Here is an 18,174-nt window from a genome sequence, read left to right as displayed (position 1 = left end):
TCTACCAGAGTCACCATTAGCATTAAGGGTGGGCTTGAAAGGACATTTTTTAATAAAAGCAAGATATACATGATGTTTCATTTTTGGGGGATGAGAGGGGAGATAACATTTTAAATGCATGTACTTCGGGGCACCTGGCTGGCTCAGTCAGAAGCACGCGAGACTTTTGAACTCAGGGTCAGGAGCTCGAGCCCCACGTTGGGTGTACAGGGGACTTAAATAAACTGAAATAAAAAATGAACATACTATAACAGGAGGAGGGGCCATACTGTCCTTGTGACCGTGGGAGGCTTGGGTGGTTTTGGAGGACAGCACCACCTTCTCCAGCGGGAAGGGTGGTAGCACCCACTCTTCCCCAGGTGCCAGGGACTGCTGTCTCTGGAAGGAGGAGCTCACCCTACTTCTTAGGGATTTGCAGCACTCCGTAAGCGATTTCTGGTAGAAGAGTTGAGTCAGTGGTACATTCATTTTTCCCCACGGTCTTTTTATCGAGCCCTTATCACCAGGCCCTCTAGCTGAATATTTATGAATGAACAGAGTTAAAAACCCTGCCCTCCTGAAGCTTAAGTTCTAGTGGAAATACATGTTTCCTTCTGAGGTTAATTTCCTCCTTCTTCACCCTGTTTTGTTTTTCTGTTTTTTTCCTTTCCTCTGAGGCCAGTTCGAAAAATAATGTTGATTTTAAAACTCTCTCTTAAAAGCATTGGCCTTTTTGGATTTTTTTTTTTTTTAAGATTCTATTTATTTATTTCACAGACAGAGATCACAAGTAGGCAGAGAGGCAGGCAGAGGGGGGTGGGAAGCAGGCTCCCTGCTGAGCAGAGAGCCTGACGCACGGCTCGACCCCAGGACCCTGAGATCATGACCCGAGCCGAAGGCAGAAGCTTTAACCCACTGAGCCACCCAGGCGCCCCAAAACGTTGGCTTTTTTTTTTTTTTTTTTTTTTAAATTTGACAGGCAGAGATCACAAGTATGCAGGGAGGCAGGCAGAGAGAGGAGGAAGCAGGCTCTCCGCAGAGCAGAGAGCCCGATGTGGGGCTTGATCCCAGGACCCTGGGATCATGACCTGGGCTGAAGGCAGAGGCTTTGACCCACTGAGCCACCCAGGCGCTCCACGTTGGCCTTTTTGAAGGAAATAGTATTCACCTAGGAGATAATTAACAAGGCAAAAATTAAGAAAACTCACTAATGTCATGCCCCCCTTGTGCCAGGAAAAATCCGGTCCGAACTGAAATGGCTGCCCCGTGCATGTGCTCCTTACCGTGCTGGGAGCCCAAGACACTTACAAAGACACTTTCAAAAAACTTGAATTTGACTTTACAGTGAGTAATCCCAGGCTTTTTGTGTCTCTCCCCAGATTCAGTCCCTGTCAGGGCGCCCTCGATCCTGTGATGTTGGAGGTGGCAAGTAAGTTATGCTCTTCCTGTTCAAGGCTCAGAGACCAACTGTCCCCAAGGTTTTTCCCTAAGGAAAGTCTTGGGACTTCTTTGTCCCAAAACTCTGAGCAACTTCCCTTGTAAGGTGTAACTTGGAAGTCAGCCGAACATTCACAAAAACAGCAGCTCCCGTGGTAGTCACATTTCATTTGTTTCAAATAATTCAGTGGCCGAACGGCCCTAGCAAGCTACGGTGCCATAAATACACTTAAGAAGAGCACAGCTGAGTGTCGGTGAACACACCCGCCAATGCAGATGGACAGCGTGTCTGTGCGCACTTCCGGCCGCCGAGCCTCACACTTAGATGTTTGAAACCTCGCAGCAGGTAGATTTTACCAGTTTTTAAAACTCAGTGCCTGCCGCCCATCAGTCAGAGAGCCTGTCCACTGTCAGGGTGAGCCACCCTGGCTCTCAAGTTCATTTTCCTAGTCCTTGACCTTTGACCCTATCACCTTTCCCCTACATTCAGCCAATCAGAAAAACAAGGTACCACATTCAGTTTTCTACAACCAAAATCTTTCTTCCTCATCTGCCAAACTGGACAGCTTTCCTTCTTCCCCACGTCCTCCCAAACCTGCCAGTTCCGTCCATCCCCCTACCTGTACCGGGAAGAGGGAGGCCCCCAGGGAGGCAGGTTCAGCTTCCCTCCTGGCCCGGATTCCCCTGGCCATTCTCTCCTCCTGGTGTCAGAGACACAGGTGTCCTCCTGGCCAAGGCTGACGCCTTACCCTCCTCCCTGTCCTGCCCTCCCCTGGGTGTTCAGCCTTGTCTGCCCTGGTAGGTTTTCTCTCTGTGTTTAAATGTACTCACTAAGGAGTCTGCACAGAAAAAATCCTTCCTTACCCCAGCATTCCCTTGTAGTTACTTACAGTTACTTCCTTCCTGCTCGTTTCCAGAATTCTTAGCCACACTTTGGAAAGAGTATTTACTTCTGAGGCTTCTCCCCTGACTGCTTGTCCACTCTGCAGCCCACGGTGGCCTGGCCTCCAGCCGCACTGTTGCAAGGGAGCTGTCCTCAGGAGACATCCCTAGTACGCGTCCTCTTGTCCTGTGGAAACTCGGTGTCTAAGACAGAATTCCTTGTCATCCCCACAGCACACGCCCACCACCCCAGTCTGCTCATACGCCTCAGTGTCCCCATGCTGGAAAGTCGGGAGTCCTTCTCCAGTAGTGCCTTCTGTCTCTTCGACTCAGTCCCCACGCTCTGTCTTCGCTCTGTCTCCCTTGACTACCAAGCCCCACCAGCCACCACTCACCTCTCTGCCGCCAGGCTCCGCTCCGTATGCCAGTCCTCCCTCCCCCGTCTGTTAGCCACATTGTCCTCCGCGGGATTATGTCTTTTCCTGCTTCCCACCTTCCACCGGCTTCTTTCAGTCTGAGCCTCATGTGCTCTCTGCCTACCTGTCCAGTCCTGCCGCCCTCACCACTACCTCTCCTGAACTTGACCTTCGTGTCGTAGTTCCTGCTGTATCTAAATTCCTTGGGCACACTGTGTGGTTTCATGCTTCCCTGCTTTGCCCATGCCGTGAACTCTGCCTGAACTGGTTTTCCCGCCGAGACCCACTGGGGCTTGGAACTCAGCCCAGGAGCCCTCCAGGAAGCCCCCAGCCCGCTGGTTAGTCTCTCCACACCTCACGCCACTCCAGACTTGTATCATGTGGCTGTCTCCCTGCCTTGTCTGAGTCTTCTGTGGCCCTGATGCCCGTGGCTGGCCCCTGGGAGGTGCTGTTGGACAGCAGCGCGCTCGGCGGCATCCACTACCACCCCCCCCCCACTCCCCGCTAGCGTCTTCTTCCTCTGGCTCCTCTCTTCTTCAGCCTCGTGGGTCAGACCTGGGCCGTCGCTGCCTCACTCTCTGCCCCCTTACACCGTCCTCCAAGCTGTGACCGCAGTGGCATTTCTGAAGTGTCGTTCTCCAGCTTACACTGGGCTCCCTACCTCCCACAGCCTCTGGTCAGACTCTTGAGAACAGCATGTCGTCTTACCCTTGCTCACTTCTCGCCCCTCCTACCTCCTCCTGCTCCCCACCTTTTCCTCGCTCTGCCATGACGTCTGAGCACCCTGTCACGTGCTTGGTAAAGCGTTCCCTTCCCAGCCCAGCAGCTCCTGCAAGTCTGGTCCCTAATGATCAGCCCACCCCCTTCAGCCCTGGCCCCATGCTTCCTTCTACATTGCAAATGCTTGCTTTATCACTCTTCTGTCTCTCCTGTCTGCCCATGAACCCCAAGAGCAGTGCCCCTCAGACCGGGGCTAGGCAGCCTCCCCCAGAGCCCCACACTTTAGAGACCCCGTTCCCATGGGGTCTGGAGTCCAAGGGGCCGCTGGGGAACCACACCACCTGCCTGATGGATGCAGTCGAGGGGGCGTGGAGTATGGCCAGGGCTTGGCCTGTAGGCTGGGAGAGCTGCGTGGGGGCCCTGTGGTTGCGGAGCAGGCTGGGGCGCACTGAGGACCACGGCCACCTCCCGTATGTCCCAGGGCAGAGCTTCCAGGAGCCGGAGGATTCTGAATTTGAATCTGACCTTCCAGGCTCTTACGGAGGTGTCATTTGTCAGGACAGAAACATAGAACATAGTTCAGTTAAGGGTGTGTTAATTTGATTCATAACTTTTAGACATGTAAACAGATGGTACGTGGGCCTCCACGCGCACTCTCACTGCAGACCTGCAGATGCCAGGGGCGGGCCTGACGGCGAACCCACACGCTCGGCTCCTTGGTCTTTGTAGCACCAGCTCAGCCCAGCGCCTGGCACACAGCAGATAAGCGAATGCTAACATCCCTTTCTCACTTTAAAATTGATGAAAACTGTAACTAAATATATCTTGGAGGGTATCTGCTCAATGCAGAGAGACTTGTGTATGTGTGTGTGTGTGCAGGAAAGATACTTTTAAAATCTAGAAAAAGAAGCATGCAAATACAAAGTAGTGCCTCCCGTTTTATATAGGGCCTTATGGTTTTCAGAGAACTTTTACACCCATCGTCTGATCTGGTCTTAGAAAAATATTCCTGCAGAGTAGGCATAGATGATGTCCTTAGTCTGACTGAACCGGTAAGGCCATTGCCCTTCAGAGAGTTAAGCCGAGGAGGCAGGTCCTCAGAACACGGCAGAGTCTCCGCTTCTGTAAGGACTTGGGTTTCCGATGCCACAGCCTTTCCCTGACAAGTCTCTCCTATTCCCTAGCCACCAAATGCACTGGAGAAAGTAACACTTCTCTCTCTTTTTTTCAGTGCTTTTCCACACAATGGTCAAAACATAGGCCTCTCACCCTTTCTGGGGACCCTGAACACTGGGGGGTCATTGCCAGATCTAACCAACCTCCACTACTCTGCGCCCGTGCCAGCCTCACTGGACACCGGCGACCACGTCTTCGGTAGTATGAGTGTGGGGAATAGCGTGGGCAACCTGCCGGCTGCCATGACTCACCTGGGCCTACGGAGCTCTTCTGGTAAGTGTCCCCCACCCAGTGAGGACGTGCTCAGGTATATGCACCGGTGGCTTGATCACAGGTGGTCCCAGTGAGTGAGAATGAGTCATCTGAGTTAGAGATAGCTACGTACCTGTTCCTGGAGCTCTTGACCCTGCTGACTTTTCCCTTTGGTCTGTTTCTGCTGGATTCCATGAGCTCTGGAACGCTCTGCTAGACCTCCTCCTTCATTGTCTTCAGCAGCCCAGGTGTCCTGGGACTTGGAGAGTAAGATGCAAAAGCCAAGAAGAAAGTGTCCATTCCATGCCCTGTTCACTGAACAACATTAGTGGCGCTTACGAACATGCCACAATGGTTTATCATTACAGCTATCTTTCTAGAACCCTCTCATTTCCCACCGGGTTTCAAAAGAGAATATTTTGAATTTTAGAACATTTATACTGGCTATGATGAAACTGTTTTATACTCCAGAGATACGCATAGTAAATAGGAATCTGCCAGCTTATTGGTTCAGGTTTTCAGAAGCGCTTAAAGGTTCGCATGAGGCTGTACGAATGCTGCCCGCAGTGTGACCTGGGTTTTCCTGCACCATGTGTGAGCGCCTGCAGCCCAGACCCCATGCTGAAACCTGTCCATGTTTACCTGAACCTCGACAGACGCCCTTGTCGATGTCTGAGGCAGGCGTTGGTCTCTTAACTTCCAGGGCTGCGATTCAGCCCCTGGCTGGCTGGGTCCGAAGAGCTGTGGTGTGGACCATTTCCTTAGGAGGGGGTCCCCAGTGGACATGGCTGCTGGTTTCCACTCTGGGTTCAACAGGACTTGTCCATGCAAATCAGAATCCACCACTCACCTGACAGAGGTCCCCTTTACAGCAGTCATCTGGAAGGTTCTCTAAAGCTTGCAGAAGGTGCTGCCATTGTCCCCCATAATTTTAGGTTTGAAGAATTGATTTGAGATAACCTCTACTTACTCACTTAGGTCATTTTATTAATCTGCTGCTCTTCCAAGTGTCCTGGTGAATTCTGCGTGAACAAGGACATCCAAGGTCACACAAATAATGCAACATCGGCAGTTAGCTCCCTGGGGCCTTGGGGAAGCTGGCATTCTCCAGGGAAGCCTCTGATGCGTTGCTTCAACTGAAAATCCTGTGTTTATCACTGTGTGTTATTTTCCTCAAAACATCATTTTATCCAGAACTGGATTCAAGATTCTATAGTTTCTAGGCATTCCTTAAGATGCATGGTGAACAAACTCATACAAACATGTCTGAGCTTTCCTTCTGAATGAGTGACTTTGTTTCTTTTTTTTTCTTTTTTTTTAAAGATTTTATTTATTTATTTGACAGAGAGAGATCACAAGTAGGCAGAGAGGTAGGCAGAGAGAGAAGGGGAAGCAGGCTCCCCGCTGAGCAGAGAGCCCGATGCGGGGCTTGATCCCAGGACCCTGAGATCATGAGCTGAGCCAAAGGCAGCGGCTTAATCCACTGAGCCACCCAGGCACCCCAGTGACTTTGTTTCTTAACCAAAGCTCACGTCTTCAGCTCTGATTGGGACTCGAGTCAGCGGAGGTTTCCGGGAGCTACATAGGGTTTTACCAGAGACCTTTCCGGGAAGCTACATAGGGTTTTACCAGAGACCTCCTTCCTGTGTTTAAAAAAATCATTTTCCAGAAAAAAAAAAAAAAAAGAAGCTTTATTTTGTCCTTGCTCCATTGCAGTAACTCTTATCGAACACTTAGTTTTTTTATGAACGTAAAAGAACACACATTTGTACGCACCCGGGCTGCTGGTCCCAGAGTAATAGGCTGAACTTTGAAACACAGGCACTGCCTTCTGAGATACACAGAAGCATCATTAAGTCACAGAGCAAAGCCACTCCGTGCCTGGCCCGGTGCCAAGGCTCTGGCAGGACACAGGACATGGTCCCCGGCCTCGCGGGCTTGTGCCTTGGCAGCCTGTGTCATGGAGATGCCTTTCCCAAACTCTCCAACTCGAGTTAAAAATTGCAGCCCCTCCCCCCAAATAAAGCAGAGCACCAGCAAAAACTTCATTTTCCATGAATTGGAATAGACTGTGACGAACAATTTTTCAGGAGCCAGGAAAACAGGAGACATGAGAGGGGGGTCCCTTCCTGTGACTGTTGGGGTGTTCACAGTATTTTCAGGGTCCCCGAGGCAGCGCCCCAGAGCCATGACTCTCAGAGGAAGGCAGCAGAGGGTCCGGGCAGGGTGCCGGGACAGAGGCATTGGGGGGCTCTGAACAGAATGTGTGCACAGCCCTGGGGTCTCTTGCCCAGGTGGCTATGTACACGTGTCCTCGTGAGTCAGACTCCCTGTCATCCCACTGCCACCAGCCCTCAGTGTGGGCGCAGCTGTTCTCCACTGTGTGCACAGGAGGACAGCTGCCCCAGAACCGCCCCATCACAGAATCCGCATCAGAGACCGATAGATGGAAGTTAAGTGTTCTTGAGTCTTTGGAAAATGAAAGCTTTGTCCTGCAGTTACCCCAAGTGACCTGTGCCTTTGTTGTCCCTAGGTCTGCAGAGCTCTCGGAGCAACCCCTCCATCCAGGCCACGCTCAATAAGACGGCCCTGTCCTCCTCCCTGAACAGCCACCCGCAGACGTCCGCCCCCAGCGCCTCCGCCCTTCACCCTTCCCTCCGGCTCTTTTCCCTCAGCAACCCGTCCCTGTCCACCACAGCCCTGAGCGGCCCGGCCCGGCGGAGGCAGCCCCCCGTCAGCCCACTCACGCTCTCTCCGGGCCCCGAGGCGCAGCCGGCCTTCAGCAGACAGCTCTCGGCCACCAGCCCCCTGAACCCGTATCCTGCGGCGCAGGTGAGAGCCAAGCCACGGTCCGACGGGGAGGCATGCAGGGCCTGATTGGGGTCCCCTCAGCAGGTGAGGCCGCGAGGTCTCCCCTGAGATCGCGGGGAGCAGGTGTGAATGCCTCGGGAAGCCCTGCCCGTGTCCTTCCGGCATCTGCTGTGATGATCACTGGTGGGCAAGCAACCACCTTGGGCTTGGGGCCTGGGAGGGCGTGGAGAACACTCTAGACGTGTCTTGTGTGGCTCGGGGAGACCAGGCCCGGGCTTTAACATTGGTGTGGAAAATTATCAGTAACTGAGTCTGTGAGTATTTTAAGCCACAGGGGAAAGCCAGACCTTTAATACCTCCCTGAAGCTTTGGTATTGGGTAAGACCTCTTCCCTAATCACGCCTACAGATGTGAGAAGCAGTGCTTTTACTGCTCATGGCATGAGCGGGATTTAATAAAGATCCTCCACAGAAGGACCCAAAGGAGTCTGTTCAGAAGGAGGCACATTTTGGGACCCCTGGCTGGCTCAGTGGGTAGAGCATGTGACTCTTGATCTTGGGGTCGTGAGTTCAAGCCCCATGTTGAGTATAAAGATTAAAAAGTAAAGTAAAAATTAAGAAGGAAGCAGAAAAGAAGAGAAAGGCGCATTTTGAAATCACAAGCCTGTTACAGAAATTCAGATGTCAAAACATCATATTTTTGTCTTGTTGACTTTGTTTTTATTCTGAGCACTTAGGGTGGTTCTTACTATAATCATCAATGAATATATTTTCAACCTATTGGTCCCTCCCTAGATACACTGTGACATCATTTACTCCCCACCTCGCCATAAATGAGTCATGATTTAGCAAGAGTTGACAGAACACAGCGGAAGGACTTAGCAGATCTAGTCATTACTCACTCTTAACATGAGTAATCCCTTTCGGGAGAGGGTGAGAGGGTATTTCATAATTGTTTTTTTTAATGGTTCTTTTTATGTTATTGGATTGCTAATTTAATTTTCTTTTGCAAGTTTATTTTATAGGTTGTAAGAAATGTTACTCTTGCTTTCTAGCTACATTTTAAGGAGAGCTGTAGGTATAGAGAGCATCCTTTACCAGATGTTTCCATTTATTTTTGTTTGCCTAATATTAAAATTTTTTAAAAAATCAGTGTTATCCCTGCACAGAATTTCATAAGAAAGGGCTTGTTATGGAATAACATTGTCTTCCCCTCCCCAACTCCCTGTACTTCTCACTCCCTAGAGATGGCGCCTTCAACACTTTAGCTAATCTCTTTGGTATAACCGTATTATTTCATGCTTGTTTTGTTTTTAGTGTTAGGTATTTTCTGATGCTATCCTACCATTAGGATATAGTTCTCTTTCACCTCTCCCCACCCACCCACCCACACGTTTCTTCCTCATTCGCACTGGGCTTTGTTTTTTGATCAGAGCAATATTCGGTGTTTAGTGTTTTCCCAGTTATAATAGTGCAGAGTTGAACCATTTAATATGCCATGAAATAACAAAATGGAAAATATTTTTCTCCTGGGAGTTAATAAATGTCTTACTTTATTGTTAGTCTGCTTTTCTACGTATGTATTTCTTATCCCAACCCCACCTCTTGGAGTCAGGTAGGTTTCCTCTCAGTAGATTTAAAAACAAGCCCTCCGTGGGCGCCTGGGTGGCTCAGTCGGTTAAGCGTCTGACTTCAGCTCAAGTTCATCTCAGGGTCGTTTAAGATTGAGCCCCAGGTGGCATAGGGCTTCCTGCTCAGCGTCTGCCTGTGCGCTTGCTCAGTCTCTCAAATAAATACATAAAATCTTCAAAGCAAAACAACAGGGAAAAAAACAAGCCTTCCAGTAGATTTCCGAGAAAGGCTATGTGAGCCTGGCATGATTCAACTATGTCCTCCTTCTACCCATCATTTAGCTCATAATTGGCCAGATACAGAATTCAAATCTGAAATAATTTTCTCTTAAAATTTTGAAGGTATTAATTCTTTGCCTTTTAGTTTCTAGAGTTGCTAATGAGAAATCCAGTGCCATTCTAATTCTTTTTTTTTAATATATGTATTTTTTAAGATTTATTTGACAGAGAGAGCTCACAAGCAGGCAGAGAGGCAGGCAGAGAGATAGGAAGGGAAGCAGGCTCCAATGCGGGGCTTGATCCCAGGACCCTGGGATCATGACCTGAGCCGAAGGCAGAGGCTTAACCCACTGAGCCACCCAGGCGCCCCTCCAATTCTTAATACTTTGAACAAAATGTCTTTTTCCCCTCCAGAGGCCGATAAGATCTTCTTTTTATTTCCCAGAGTTCTGAAGCTTCAGCATCACATGAGTCTGGATATTTGGTGGGTTTCCTCAATCTGGAAACTCCTTATCATCCTTCATTTCTGGAAATTTCCTGGATGGTTTCTTCCCTTTGATTTCTCTGTGCGCTCTTTCTAGAACACCTGTTGTTGAATCTTGGACAGCCCATTCTTTCCCTCTCATACCCTGTTTTTTCCCTTCTCTTCTCGTCTCCTAATCTTTTCACCCTGCTGTCTGGGAGAGCTTCTCACCTTTATCTTCCTGCTGTTACACTGAGTTTTCATTTCTGAGTTCATCCTTTTAAATTCCCAAGAATTCTCTTCTGTCCTTTGAGTGAGTGTTCCTTTTTATAGCATTATACACTCGTCCTATGGATGCAATATCATTTTTTCATCTCTCTGAGGTTTTCAGTAGTAATTTTCATTCTAGTTTGTGCTTTTTTTTTTTGTAACATAAGTTTTCCATGTAGCATAAAAGTAGAGAATATAATTGAACAAATCCTTCTATACCTGTCATCCAGCCTCAACAATTAACATTTTTGAAATCTTGTTTCATCCACATCCCCACTTTGAAAGAAAAAAGTATATAGAGATACACATCGTAAATATTTTTTATGTATTTTTAACAGATTTAACAAGGATTTTTTAATAGTTTAAATAGTATAATAATTTGGTGTTTCTCTAAAGATTTTTAATTTATTTTTGTGGGAGAGAGAGAGAGAGAAAGCACAGGCAGAAGGTGGAGAGAGGGAGAAGCAGACTCCTCGCTGAGCAGGGAGCATGATACAGGACTTGATCCCAGGGCCCTGGCATCACGACCTGAGCTGAAAGCAGACGCTTCACCAACTGAGCCACCGAGGCACCTGATAATTTTGTTTTTCATGACAATTTCTTCCTGCACGGACTTCTCCAAGTTCCTGTTCCTTGTATGTCTGCCTTGGTCTCTGATTTCCATTCAGAGGCTTTCCTCACAGTCCGGTGACTTTTGGCACTCGGCACACGTTTAAGCTCAGGGCCCAGAAGCTGCATAGACGGGCGGGCTTGTTGAGCGTAGACCGACCCGGCGTGGCCATTTCCCTGGGGTGCCCTCGGGTGCCCAGGATTCTCTCTCCAGCTGGTCCAATCTCCAGAGGATGCTGGCATCCCTGGACTGCGCCTCCTGAGAGTCAGGGTGGGAAAGAAGGGTGGAGGCTTCAAGACTGAGTGGTGAGCTCGCTGGAGCCTATGTTTCCAGCCTATGTTTCCTCACCCACCGGGCGCTGCTGTGTGCCGCCCGCAGACCCTCAGCTCTGCCCTCTCCAGTGTGCCGCCCCCCAGTCTCCGCGCAGGCGAGAGCTGTGAACCCTAACCGTGCCTCCTCCTGGCTCTCCCCTGCCCACTGCTGTCCCGCAGGCCCCGCAGGGACCCTGTGATGGCAGTCTGGTTGCCTCTCGGCTTGTTCCCACTACCAGCTCCTCTTGTCATTCTCAGCTCTGCTGACCCAGGCACGGCTTGTCTGTCGCTTTTCGTTTTCCAGATTGTGCTGCCACTTTCTTCCGTGCCATGATCTCTGTCCTTGTGCTGTTTATTATTCGTTTAGTCTTATTTTTTTCAAGGTGTTGTTCATTAATGTCTCCTTTTGTTTAATGTTTTTAGTCGAGGCTTGGGAGACAGAGCTATGTTTGGTTTTTTTCTTTTTCCTCCGATCTTCCATCCTAAACCAGAAGGTGTAACTTTAAAAAAACAAAACAAAACAAAACAAAAAACACAGCATGATTTTCACTGAGGACACTGGTTAAATTGACAGGTGTTTTGTGTTTTAAGACAATAGAAATTGTTGAATAGGAAATGTTTGGTGGGGAAGTGAGATTTAAGGTCACTTTGAAGGAGCAGAAGACAGACATAGGCTTCGGGGAGCATAGCACAGCATAGTCCTGGGGAAGGAGGACTCACGTTTTTCCCTCACTTTGACACCTCCTGATTTTAAAGGATTTACCACTTAGAAACTCTAATCGAAGCTAACTAGAGGCTTTGTTTTACAGATGGTGTCCTCAGATCGCAGCCCGCTTTCCTTCCTGCCCACAGAAGCTCAAGTGTCCCCGCCACCCCCTTACCCCGCCCCCCAGGACCTCTCCCAGCCCCTCCTACAGCAGCCCCCTGCCCAGGAGCCCCAGGCCGCCTCATCCCTGCCTCCATCTGGCTTCCCGCTCCTCACAGCCCAGGTGGGTCCTAGCAGGGACACCGTTCAGAAGGGAACACTTACCTTGCCCCAAATTCCAAGCTAAACGTTCCCTTCCTTATTCCCTGAAGGGTTCATCTTTGACCAACTTCTTCCCAGATGTGAGCTTTGACCAGCAGTCCATGAGGCCAGGCCCGGCCTTCCCTCAACAGGTGAGCGGGTGTCCAGTCAGGCCTCTTCATCGGAGCAGCACGTGCATTGTTGAGGCTGCTCAGGGCATAGAACCCCCCACACCAGACAGACCAGGTATCCCATGGCCCAGATTTCAGATGTGCCCAGTGGCTGAGGGACCCTGCAGTGTCCCCTAGCTCTAGAGTCCTGGTGCTGGCTGCCTTATGTGGTGTCAGGCCTCTGCAGAAGAATTGTTTGAACAAGTGCTAGCAGAATTCTGGTGACACTCCAGTTCTAGAATTATAGAATGGCTCAGAAGGAAGGGACCACTGCAGTCCACGGGTCTATCCTACAGAGGAGACAGAGACACAGGAGGGGCTCATCCCACAGGCCTAGCTGCGGGAGCCAGCCCAGTGTGGCCTCCCAGGGGAGCTCAGTGCAGTTGCGGCCAGACATCCCTCCCTAAGATACTTTCATTTGACCCGTAACTTTTGCTTTGTAGGTTTCCCTAATGTGGACCATTTAAAATAACTCTAGATTTTGTAGTGTCCATTAAGTACGGATTGGGTTCTAGGATGGATTAAGGAGAGAACGAAGGGTTTTGAGCATTTTAGAGATCTTAATAATAATTACAACAGTAAAATAAAGACAGATGTTTCCTGAGTGGGCCACGGTGAAGACTCACGGCATAAACCAGTAGTCTCTGCCTCCTCATTTTCTGAAGAAGCCCATTGAGTTTAGATGAGTCAATATCTCCCTGAAAAATGATAGAAATGCCTATTTTTGTAAGATTTAAAACAATAGTTTGGCATATTACTTTCTGGAAAGGCACCTAAGATAGGCCCCAGTTCTCACCAGTCCTCCCAGAGGCTTTCTCGTGGAGAGGGGCCTGAGGTTCCTCCCTCTGAGCATCAGAGGGAAAGGGTCTCCTTGCCTCCCTTTCCTAGAAACCAACAGGCAGAAGAGCCCCTTTGTCCTAACACTTCCTTGGTTATAGATGGAGCCTTGGAGGGGTTCCCACAGATGGTGTTTCCAAAGGCCTCGGTGTGGCTGGGAGGGAGGGGTGTGTGACACCAGAGGGCCCCAGAGACCATGACTGCTGGTGTCTCCTTGGATGGCTTAGTGGGCCGGGCTGTGTGTGAGCCGAGATGAGTCACCCACACTGCGCCTCAGGGAGCTCCCCTCCCCCCCCGCCCCAGCACCTGCCTGCCTGAGAAGAGTATTCTGTGTGGGATCCTTGAGAGAAGGCCCCCAAGACAGTTTCCATGTCTGGTTTTGCTCTGGGTGTGTGTTGTGTCCTTCACGCCCGGGAAGCAGAGGTCATTCCTTACCGTGTGTCCTCTGATGCCTCCAGGTGCCCCTGGTGCAGCAAGGTCCCCGAGAACCACAGGACTCATTTCATTTGAGACCAAACCTGTATTCCAACTGCGGGAGTTTCCCCAACACCATCCTGACGGGTGAGTGCGGGCCGCCCCTCAGCTCTGCTGTCCGTCTTTTGCTGTGTTTTCACAGATCACCATTGTAAGAGAGTTTAAACAACATGCTATAAAGCAAAGAAATGAAAGTCCCCCGGCTCAACTTTAGCTTTTCGAAAGGCACGTGTCTGGCCCCAGAGACCATTAACAGTGGGGAAAGGCCCAGTGATCCAAGCCTGTTCTCAAGAATTTAGCTTTAGTGATTGACAACTGCTCAAAGGGAGAAAACCTGCAAAAACAGGGAGTGGTGGAACTGAGGGAAAAGACTGTAGAGTCCAGAGCAGAGGGGACGCTGGGAGTTGGGGGGACACAGGCCATCGCTGTCATGCCTCGATGCTGGCTGTTGGGAGCATTGGGCCATTGCTGTCCTGCCTGGACCCTGGGAGTTGGGGGGAATGTAGGCCATCACTATCTTGGCTAGAAGGTAAAGGGCCAGTGTTTGTGGGGCTGTCGTCTGTTGTACATGCCTCCTAACCTGCACTGTTTTAACCCGCTCACTGCTCCTTCCAGAAGACTCGAGTTCCAGCCTATTCAAAGACCTCAGCAGCGCACTGGCGGGCATGCCCGAGGTCAGCCTGAACATAGACACTCCGTTTCCACTGGAAGAAGAGCTCCAGATTGAACCCCTGAGCCTGGACGGACTCAACATGCTAAGTGACTCCAGCATGGGCCTGCTTGACCCCTCTGTGGAAGAGACGTTTCGAGCTGACCGACTGTGAACAGGATGGAATGGGCCAGAATGTGTTGCTGAAGGAGCGGAACTAGAGCGGCACAGCATGGAGCCAGCTACACCCCCTGGGCCGGAGGGGTCCTGGGCTTTTGGCATGGAAGCAGCCGGTTCCGTGAGTCCCAGCGTTCCGACGAGGCCCTGTCACACCCCGTGGCTCACTCAAGACCTCAGAGCTGCGCGCTGCCTCTCAGGCCCACGGCCCCGATGATGTGGCCACAGGTGGTCCACCTCGGGGCTTCTGACGACTCGGGTGGGGTGACACTGGGACCAGGACATCTGCTTACCAGCCATCTAGTCTGTCGGCGCATAGAAGCAGAACAGTGTGTGCCAGGGGCCGCGGTAGCGGGTGCAGCACCAGAACCACTGACTTAGTCCACACTGAAGAGCCGGCCCGGACTGCGAGGCGGTGAGGGGCTACGGGCCTTCGGGGGGTGACTCGGCTGCCAGCCGCGGCCCCGCAGCCCCACGCCGCCTTCCCCGCTCTTGCCGGCCCGGCCCGGCAGCCGCCCGCCATGGACGGGACACGCCACAATCACCCCGATGCCTTACTTCCAACATGAAGAATTTTTACCACGATGTCAAGAACAGATTTGAGTTAAGCAAAGTGAATGCTCATTCGTTTTCTCCCAAGTATGCAATCTCTCTGCTGCTTCAGGACACCTTTTCCTGTGGACAAGGGGAAAAGGAGGACTGTTATATTCAGTCACTGAAAAAAAAAAAAAATCCCCCGGTGATGAATGAGCCTGAAGAGAGAAGGGCTTCCTCTCGGTGCCAGGGGCAGCATCTCCAGACCCACGATGTCTTCCAGACGAGCTCCCGACCAGAGCAGGCCGCCCTCTCCACCAGCCGGCTGCGGGGAAGCCTGTCCAGCCGCCGACAGCGGCAGGGGGAGGCTCTTTCTCTGTGGAGCAGGAGTGTTCCTGGAACCCCACTAGCCCGTAAGCTCCTTGAGCGCGGGGACTGTGCCTTACTCTTTCCAAACCCCAGCAGCAAGCAGATGTGGGCCCCGGGAGATGCTGTGGAGCTGCACCCCGAAGGCATGAACAAAGAACGGAGAAGTGCATGGAGGTGCCCCGCTGCCCCGGCAGTCCCGTCTTCAGCTCGACCCCTTCCTTGCCAAATCCCGGAGCTTCAGCCTTTCTAACACTTGTGCCTGTGGTGAAGCGAGGCCTGCACTTTAGTAAGCTTCTGACGCTAGGAGACCAGCTCCACGGTGATACCGGGCCCCGTTCTCCTCAAGGGGATTCTCCAGGGCAGGCGGGTGGAGACCGTCTTCGGAGCGCAGCCAGGATGGCTGGGCACGCTGAGGCCTCGGGGCTCAGTGCCAGGACCTCGGGGATCCCAGCCAGGCCCCCACCTGAAAAGATCTTCCCTTATCAGATCCATGTTTTGTTCTGAATTGCTTTTAAAGGAGATTTATTCTTTGAAGTTGTAGAAAAAATCTACAGTAAAATGAAGACCTAATTCATGAAGCCGTCATTAGTCATCAGTCCCTTCACGTAAACTAGTATGACTGGGTTTCCAGCACCGCTTGCCTCCTCTGCTTAGCCCCAGCCAGACGCCTGATAGCTGAGTCTGAAGAGCACCTCTGGGGAGGGGTGTGGGCACGGGAAAACAGGACGGAGAAGACAGGAGTGCTGAAGGAGAGAGAAAGGATGCTGGAACTTTCGCCTGGACAGCCACTGCCCTTCCAGGAGACCCCAGGAGTGTGGCTGAAGCTCGCTAGTCTGCCCCCACCCAAAGAAGCAAGGCTCTACTACAGGTCTGAATCGGAAGGGTCAGTGCCACATGGCAAGAAGAGTCTGGAACGGCATGCTGGGCTGTTAACCTCTCTAGACCTCACCCCATTCCTGTCTCCAGAAGGATCGCCTTACCTCCGGTCTCTCAAAGAACCCCGGTGGCCCGCCACTGCTGCTTCCTCTGTGGGGCCCAAGTCCTGAGCCTCACAGTCACCCCAAATCTAGCCAGGGTCCTCACCTGAGCTCCAAGCCCCAGTCCCAGGGGAATTTTCAGACCCTTTATCCTGAGGATCTCAGGAGGGAGTGACTCTCGCTGTTCAAGTACAAGCCCTTTGCTTGTCATGGTACACAGCTCCCTGGTGTGCCGAGAATGAAGCTAGCTAGCTCCACGCTGCCTTGCCTGGGTCAGAGGCCCCCCCAAATCTGACCTGGCCCTTCAGACAGGGAATGATGCTGATGGTAGAAGTTTGGTTTTTGTTTTTGTTTTTGTTTTTGTTTTAAGTAGAGGCCCCAGCATAACCCACTCTTTGCACAGTGCCTTACCTGGAGGGGTCAGTGGTGTGGGGGGTCCCAGCTCTATCTGCACAGCAGGAGCCCCGGGACCTACACAGTGAAGAACACTGCCCCCGGGGCATTCTCCCAGTGACTCATGGACATGGAGGCTCCCAAGGAACAGTGCAGTGTCCCAGGGGTATATAATGATGACAGTAAGGTTAGCACTGAATTAAATTTGTCCTTAGGTCTGCCAGTCCAGTCTTTTCCTGTGAAAAGGTTTTGGGCATTATCCAACCCACTTTGCTCACATGGCATCAAGGACACCCATGGGCGGGTGTCACTCTGACCTTCAGCGGGTAATTCTGCCCTCACTGCTGCCTTTGCAACAAACCAGGCGTGGTCCTCGGCATCTGAAGCAACTACATGCATCAGAATAAACGATCTTCCAATATTTAGTCTTGTTACAAGAAAGCGACGGCTGTACTACTCTCGTTTACTAGCAGTTAAACAGTATAGAACTAAAAACCTACCTGTGTTCTACTTTTTCTTTGCGTACAGTTGTGGTTTTTAGGACACATGGTTAGGAGAAAAATTTTTTTGATCATGTCTCAACGACCATAAATTCTCCCCTGTCCTGTTTCATTTCTCCTGAGTCTACTGTATATTAACCGAGTTGAAGCCCCATGGGTTCCAGCCCACCTGCGTATCTGAAGACCCTTCCGACTCTGACTCTCTCGTTGGCTCTGTTACGCACGGTGGTTCCTTCGCTCCGCGGCGGGACCATCACAGCAACTAATCAGACTTCCCGCCAGTGCCCTAACTCCCAGGTCCCCTGTTAAAAAAAAATATTTAAAGATTGGAATTTGTATAAAGTAGCTCCCAAGTTTTATAATACGTCGTTTTACATCTTTCGTAATTAAAAGCAGCACAATAAGGTTGTATCTGCACGTGATGTTTTTCTTCGGCCTCAGGTGAGATGAACTGGTGGAAAGCTGTCCCCACGCCCCCTACCCCTAGTGCCACTTGGCCCACAGGCAGGCTTCTGGTCCTTGGCTTTGGCGGGTCCTGTCCGGGGCCCACCTGTCAAGTGCTGTTAATATAAGTGCTATCGCGCCCACGTCCAAGAAACTACAGAGAAAGATGATGGGGCACAGGGTTCCTTCAGAGCCAAGGAGACTGAAGACAGAGCAGCCTGGCAGCACCCCACTTCCTGCTACCAACGAGCAGGCCCCCGCTCCAGCCCTCACCTCACACACCTCCCCTTTTGAGGTTCAGGCCGCGGATGCGCTGTCCCTCAGTGCCCTGCTGCCCTGTACTGGCCTCCAGCCGTCCCCTCTTCACCAAGGGCTTTGGCTTTGTTTCTGCCCCAGCCCTGTCCCCTACCCACTCCCTCGGGGTTCCCGGGCCTGTCCCCTCCCCTCCCCCAGCCCTGCTGCCTTCAG

General features: G+C 51.2%; 1 protein-coding gene and 2 long non-coding RNA genes across 4 annotated transcripts in view; 1 reads left to right on the top strand and 2 right to left on the bottom strand.

Annotated features, from left to right (window-relative positions):
• Positions 1-17,673, top strand: part of CRTC3 (CREB regulated transcription coactivator 3) — a 96,857-nt gene extending 79,184 nt beyond the window's left edge. Inside the window, exons 9-15 of one of the 2 annotated variants that reach the window (XM_082736164.1) lie at positions 1,359-1,408; positions 4,666-4,883; positions 7,396-7,694; positions 11,986-12,165; positions 12,254-12,334; positions 13,648-13,750; positions 14,279-17,673. In XM_082736164.1, the coding sequence (XP_082592290.1) occupies positions 1,359-1,408; positions 4,666-4,883; positions 7,396-7,694; positions 11,986-12,165; positions 12,254-12,334; positions 13,648-13,750; positions 14,279-14,487 (1,140 nt within the window). In that variant the 3' untranslated portion in view covers positions 14,488-17,673. The remainder of the gene's footprint in view (positions 1-1,358; positions 1,409-4,665; positions 4,884-7,395; positions 7,695-11,985; positions 12,166-12,253; positions 12,335-13,647; positions 13,751-14,278) is intronic. The other variant, XM_082736165.1, reaches the window with a different exon arrangement.
• On the bottom strand, positions 926-4,659 carry LOC309867386. The gene is made up of 3 exons (XR_014313140.1): positions 2,694-4,659; positions 2,307-2,485; positions 926-1,147 (listed from the first exon to the last, which is right to left on the bottom strand). It is a non-coding gene; the product is annotated as an uncharacterized lncRNA (long non-coding RNA).
• On the bottom strand, positions 9,710-12,292 carry LOC309867385. Its single transcript, XR_014313139.1, has 2 exons — positions 12,207-12,292; positions 9,710-11,676 (listed from the first exon to the last, which is right to left on the bottom strand). It is a non-coding gene; the product is annotated as an uncharacterized lncRNA (long non-coding RNA).
• Positions 17,674-18,174: the final 501 nt, after the last annotated feature.

Source organism: Mustela nivalis, assembly GCF_964662115.1.
Source record: "Mustela nivalis genome assembly, chromosome: 6".
Classification (NCBI taxonomy): Eukaryota; Metazoa; Chordata; class Mammalia; order Carnivora; family Mustelidae; genus Mustela; species Mustela nivalis.
This window is presented reverse-complemented; position numbering and strand designations above follow the sequence as displayed.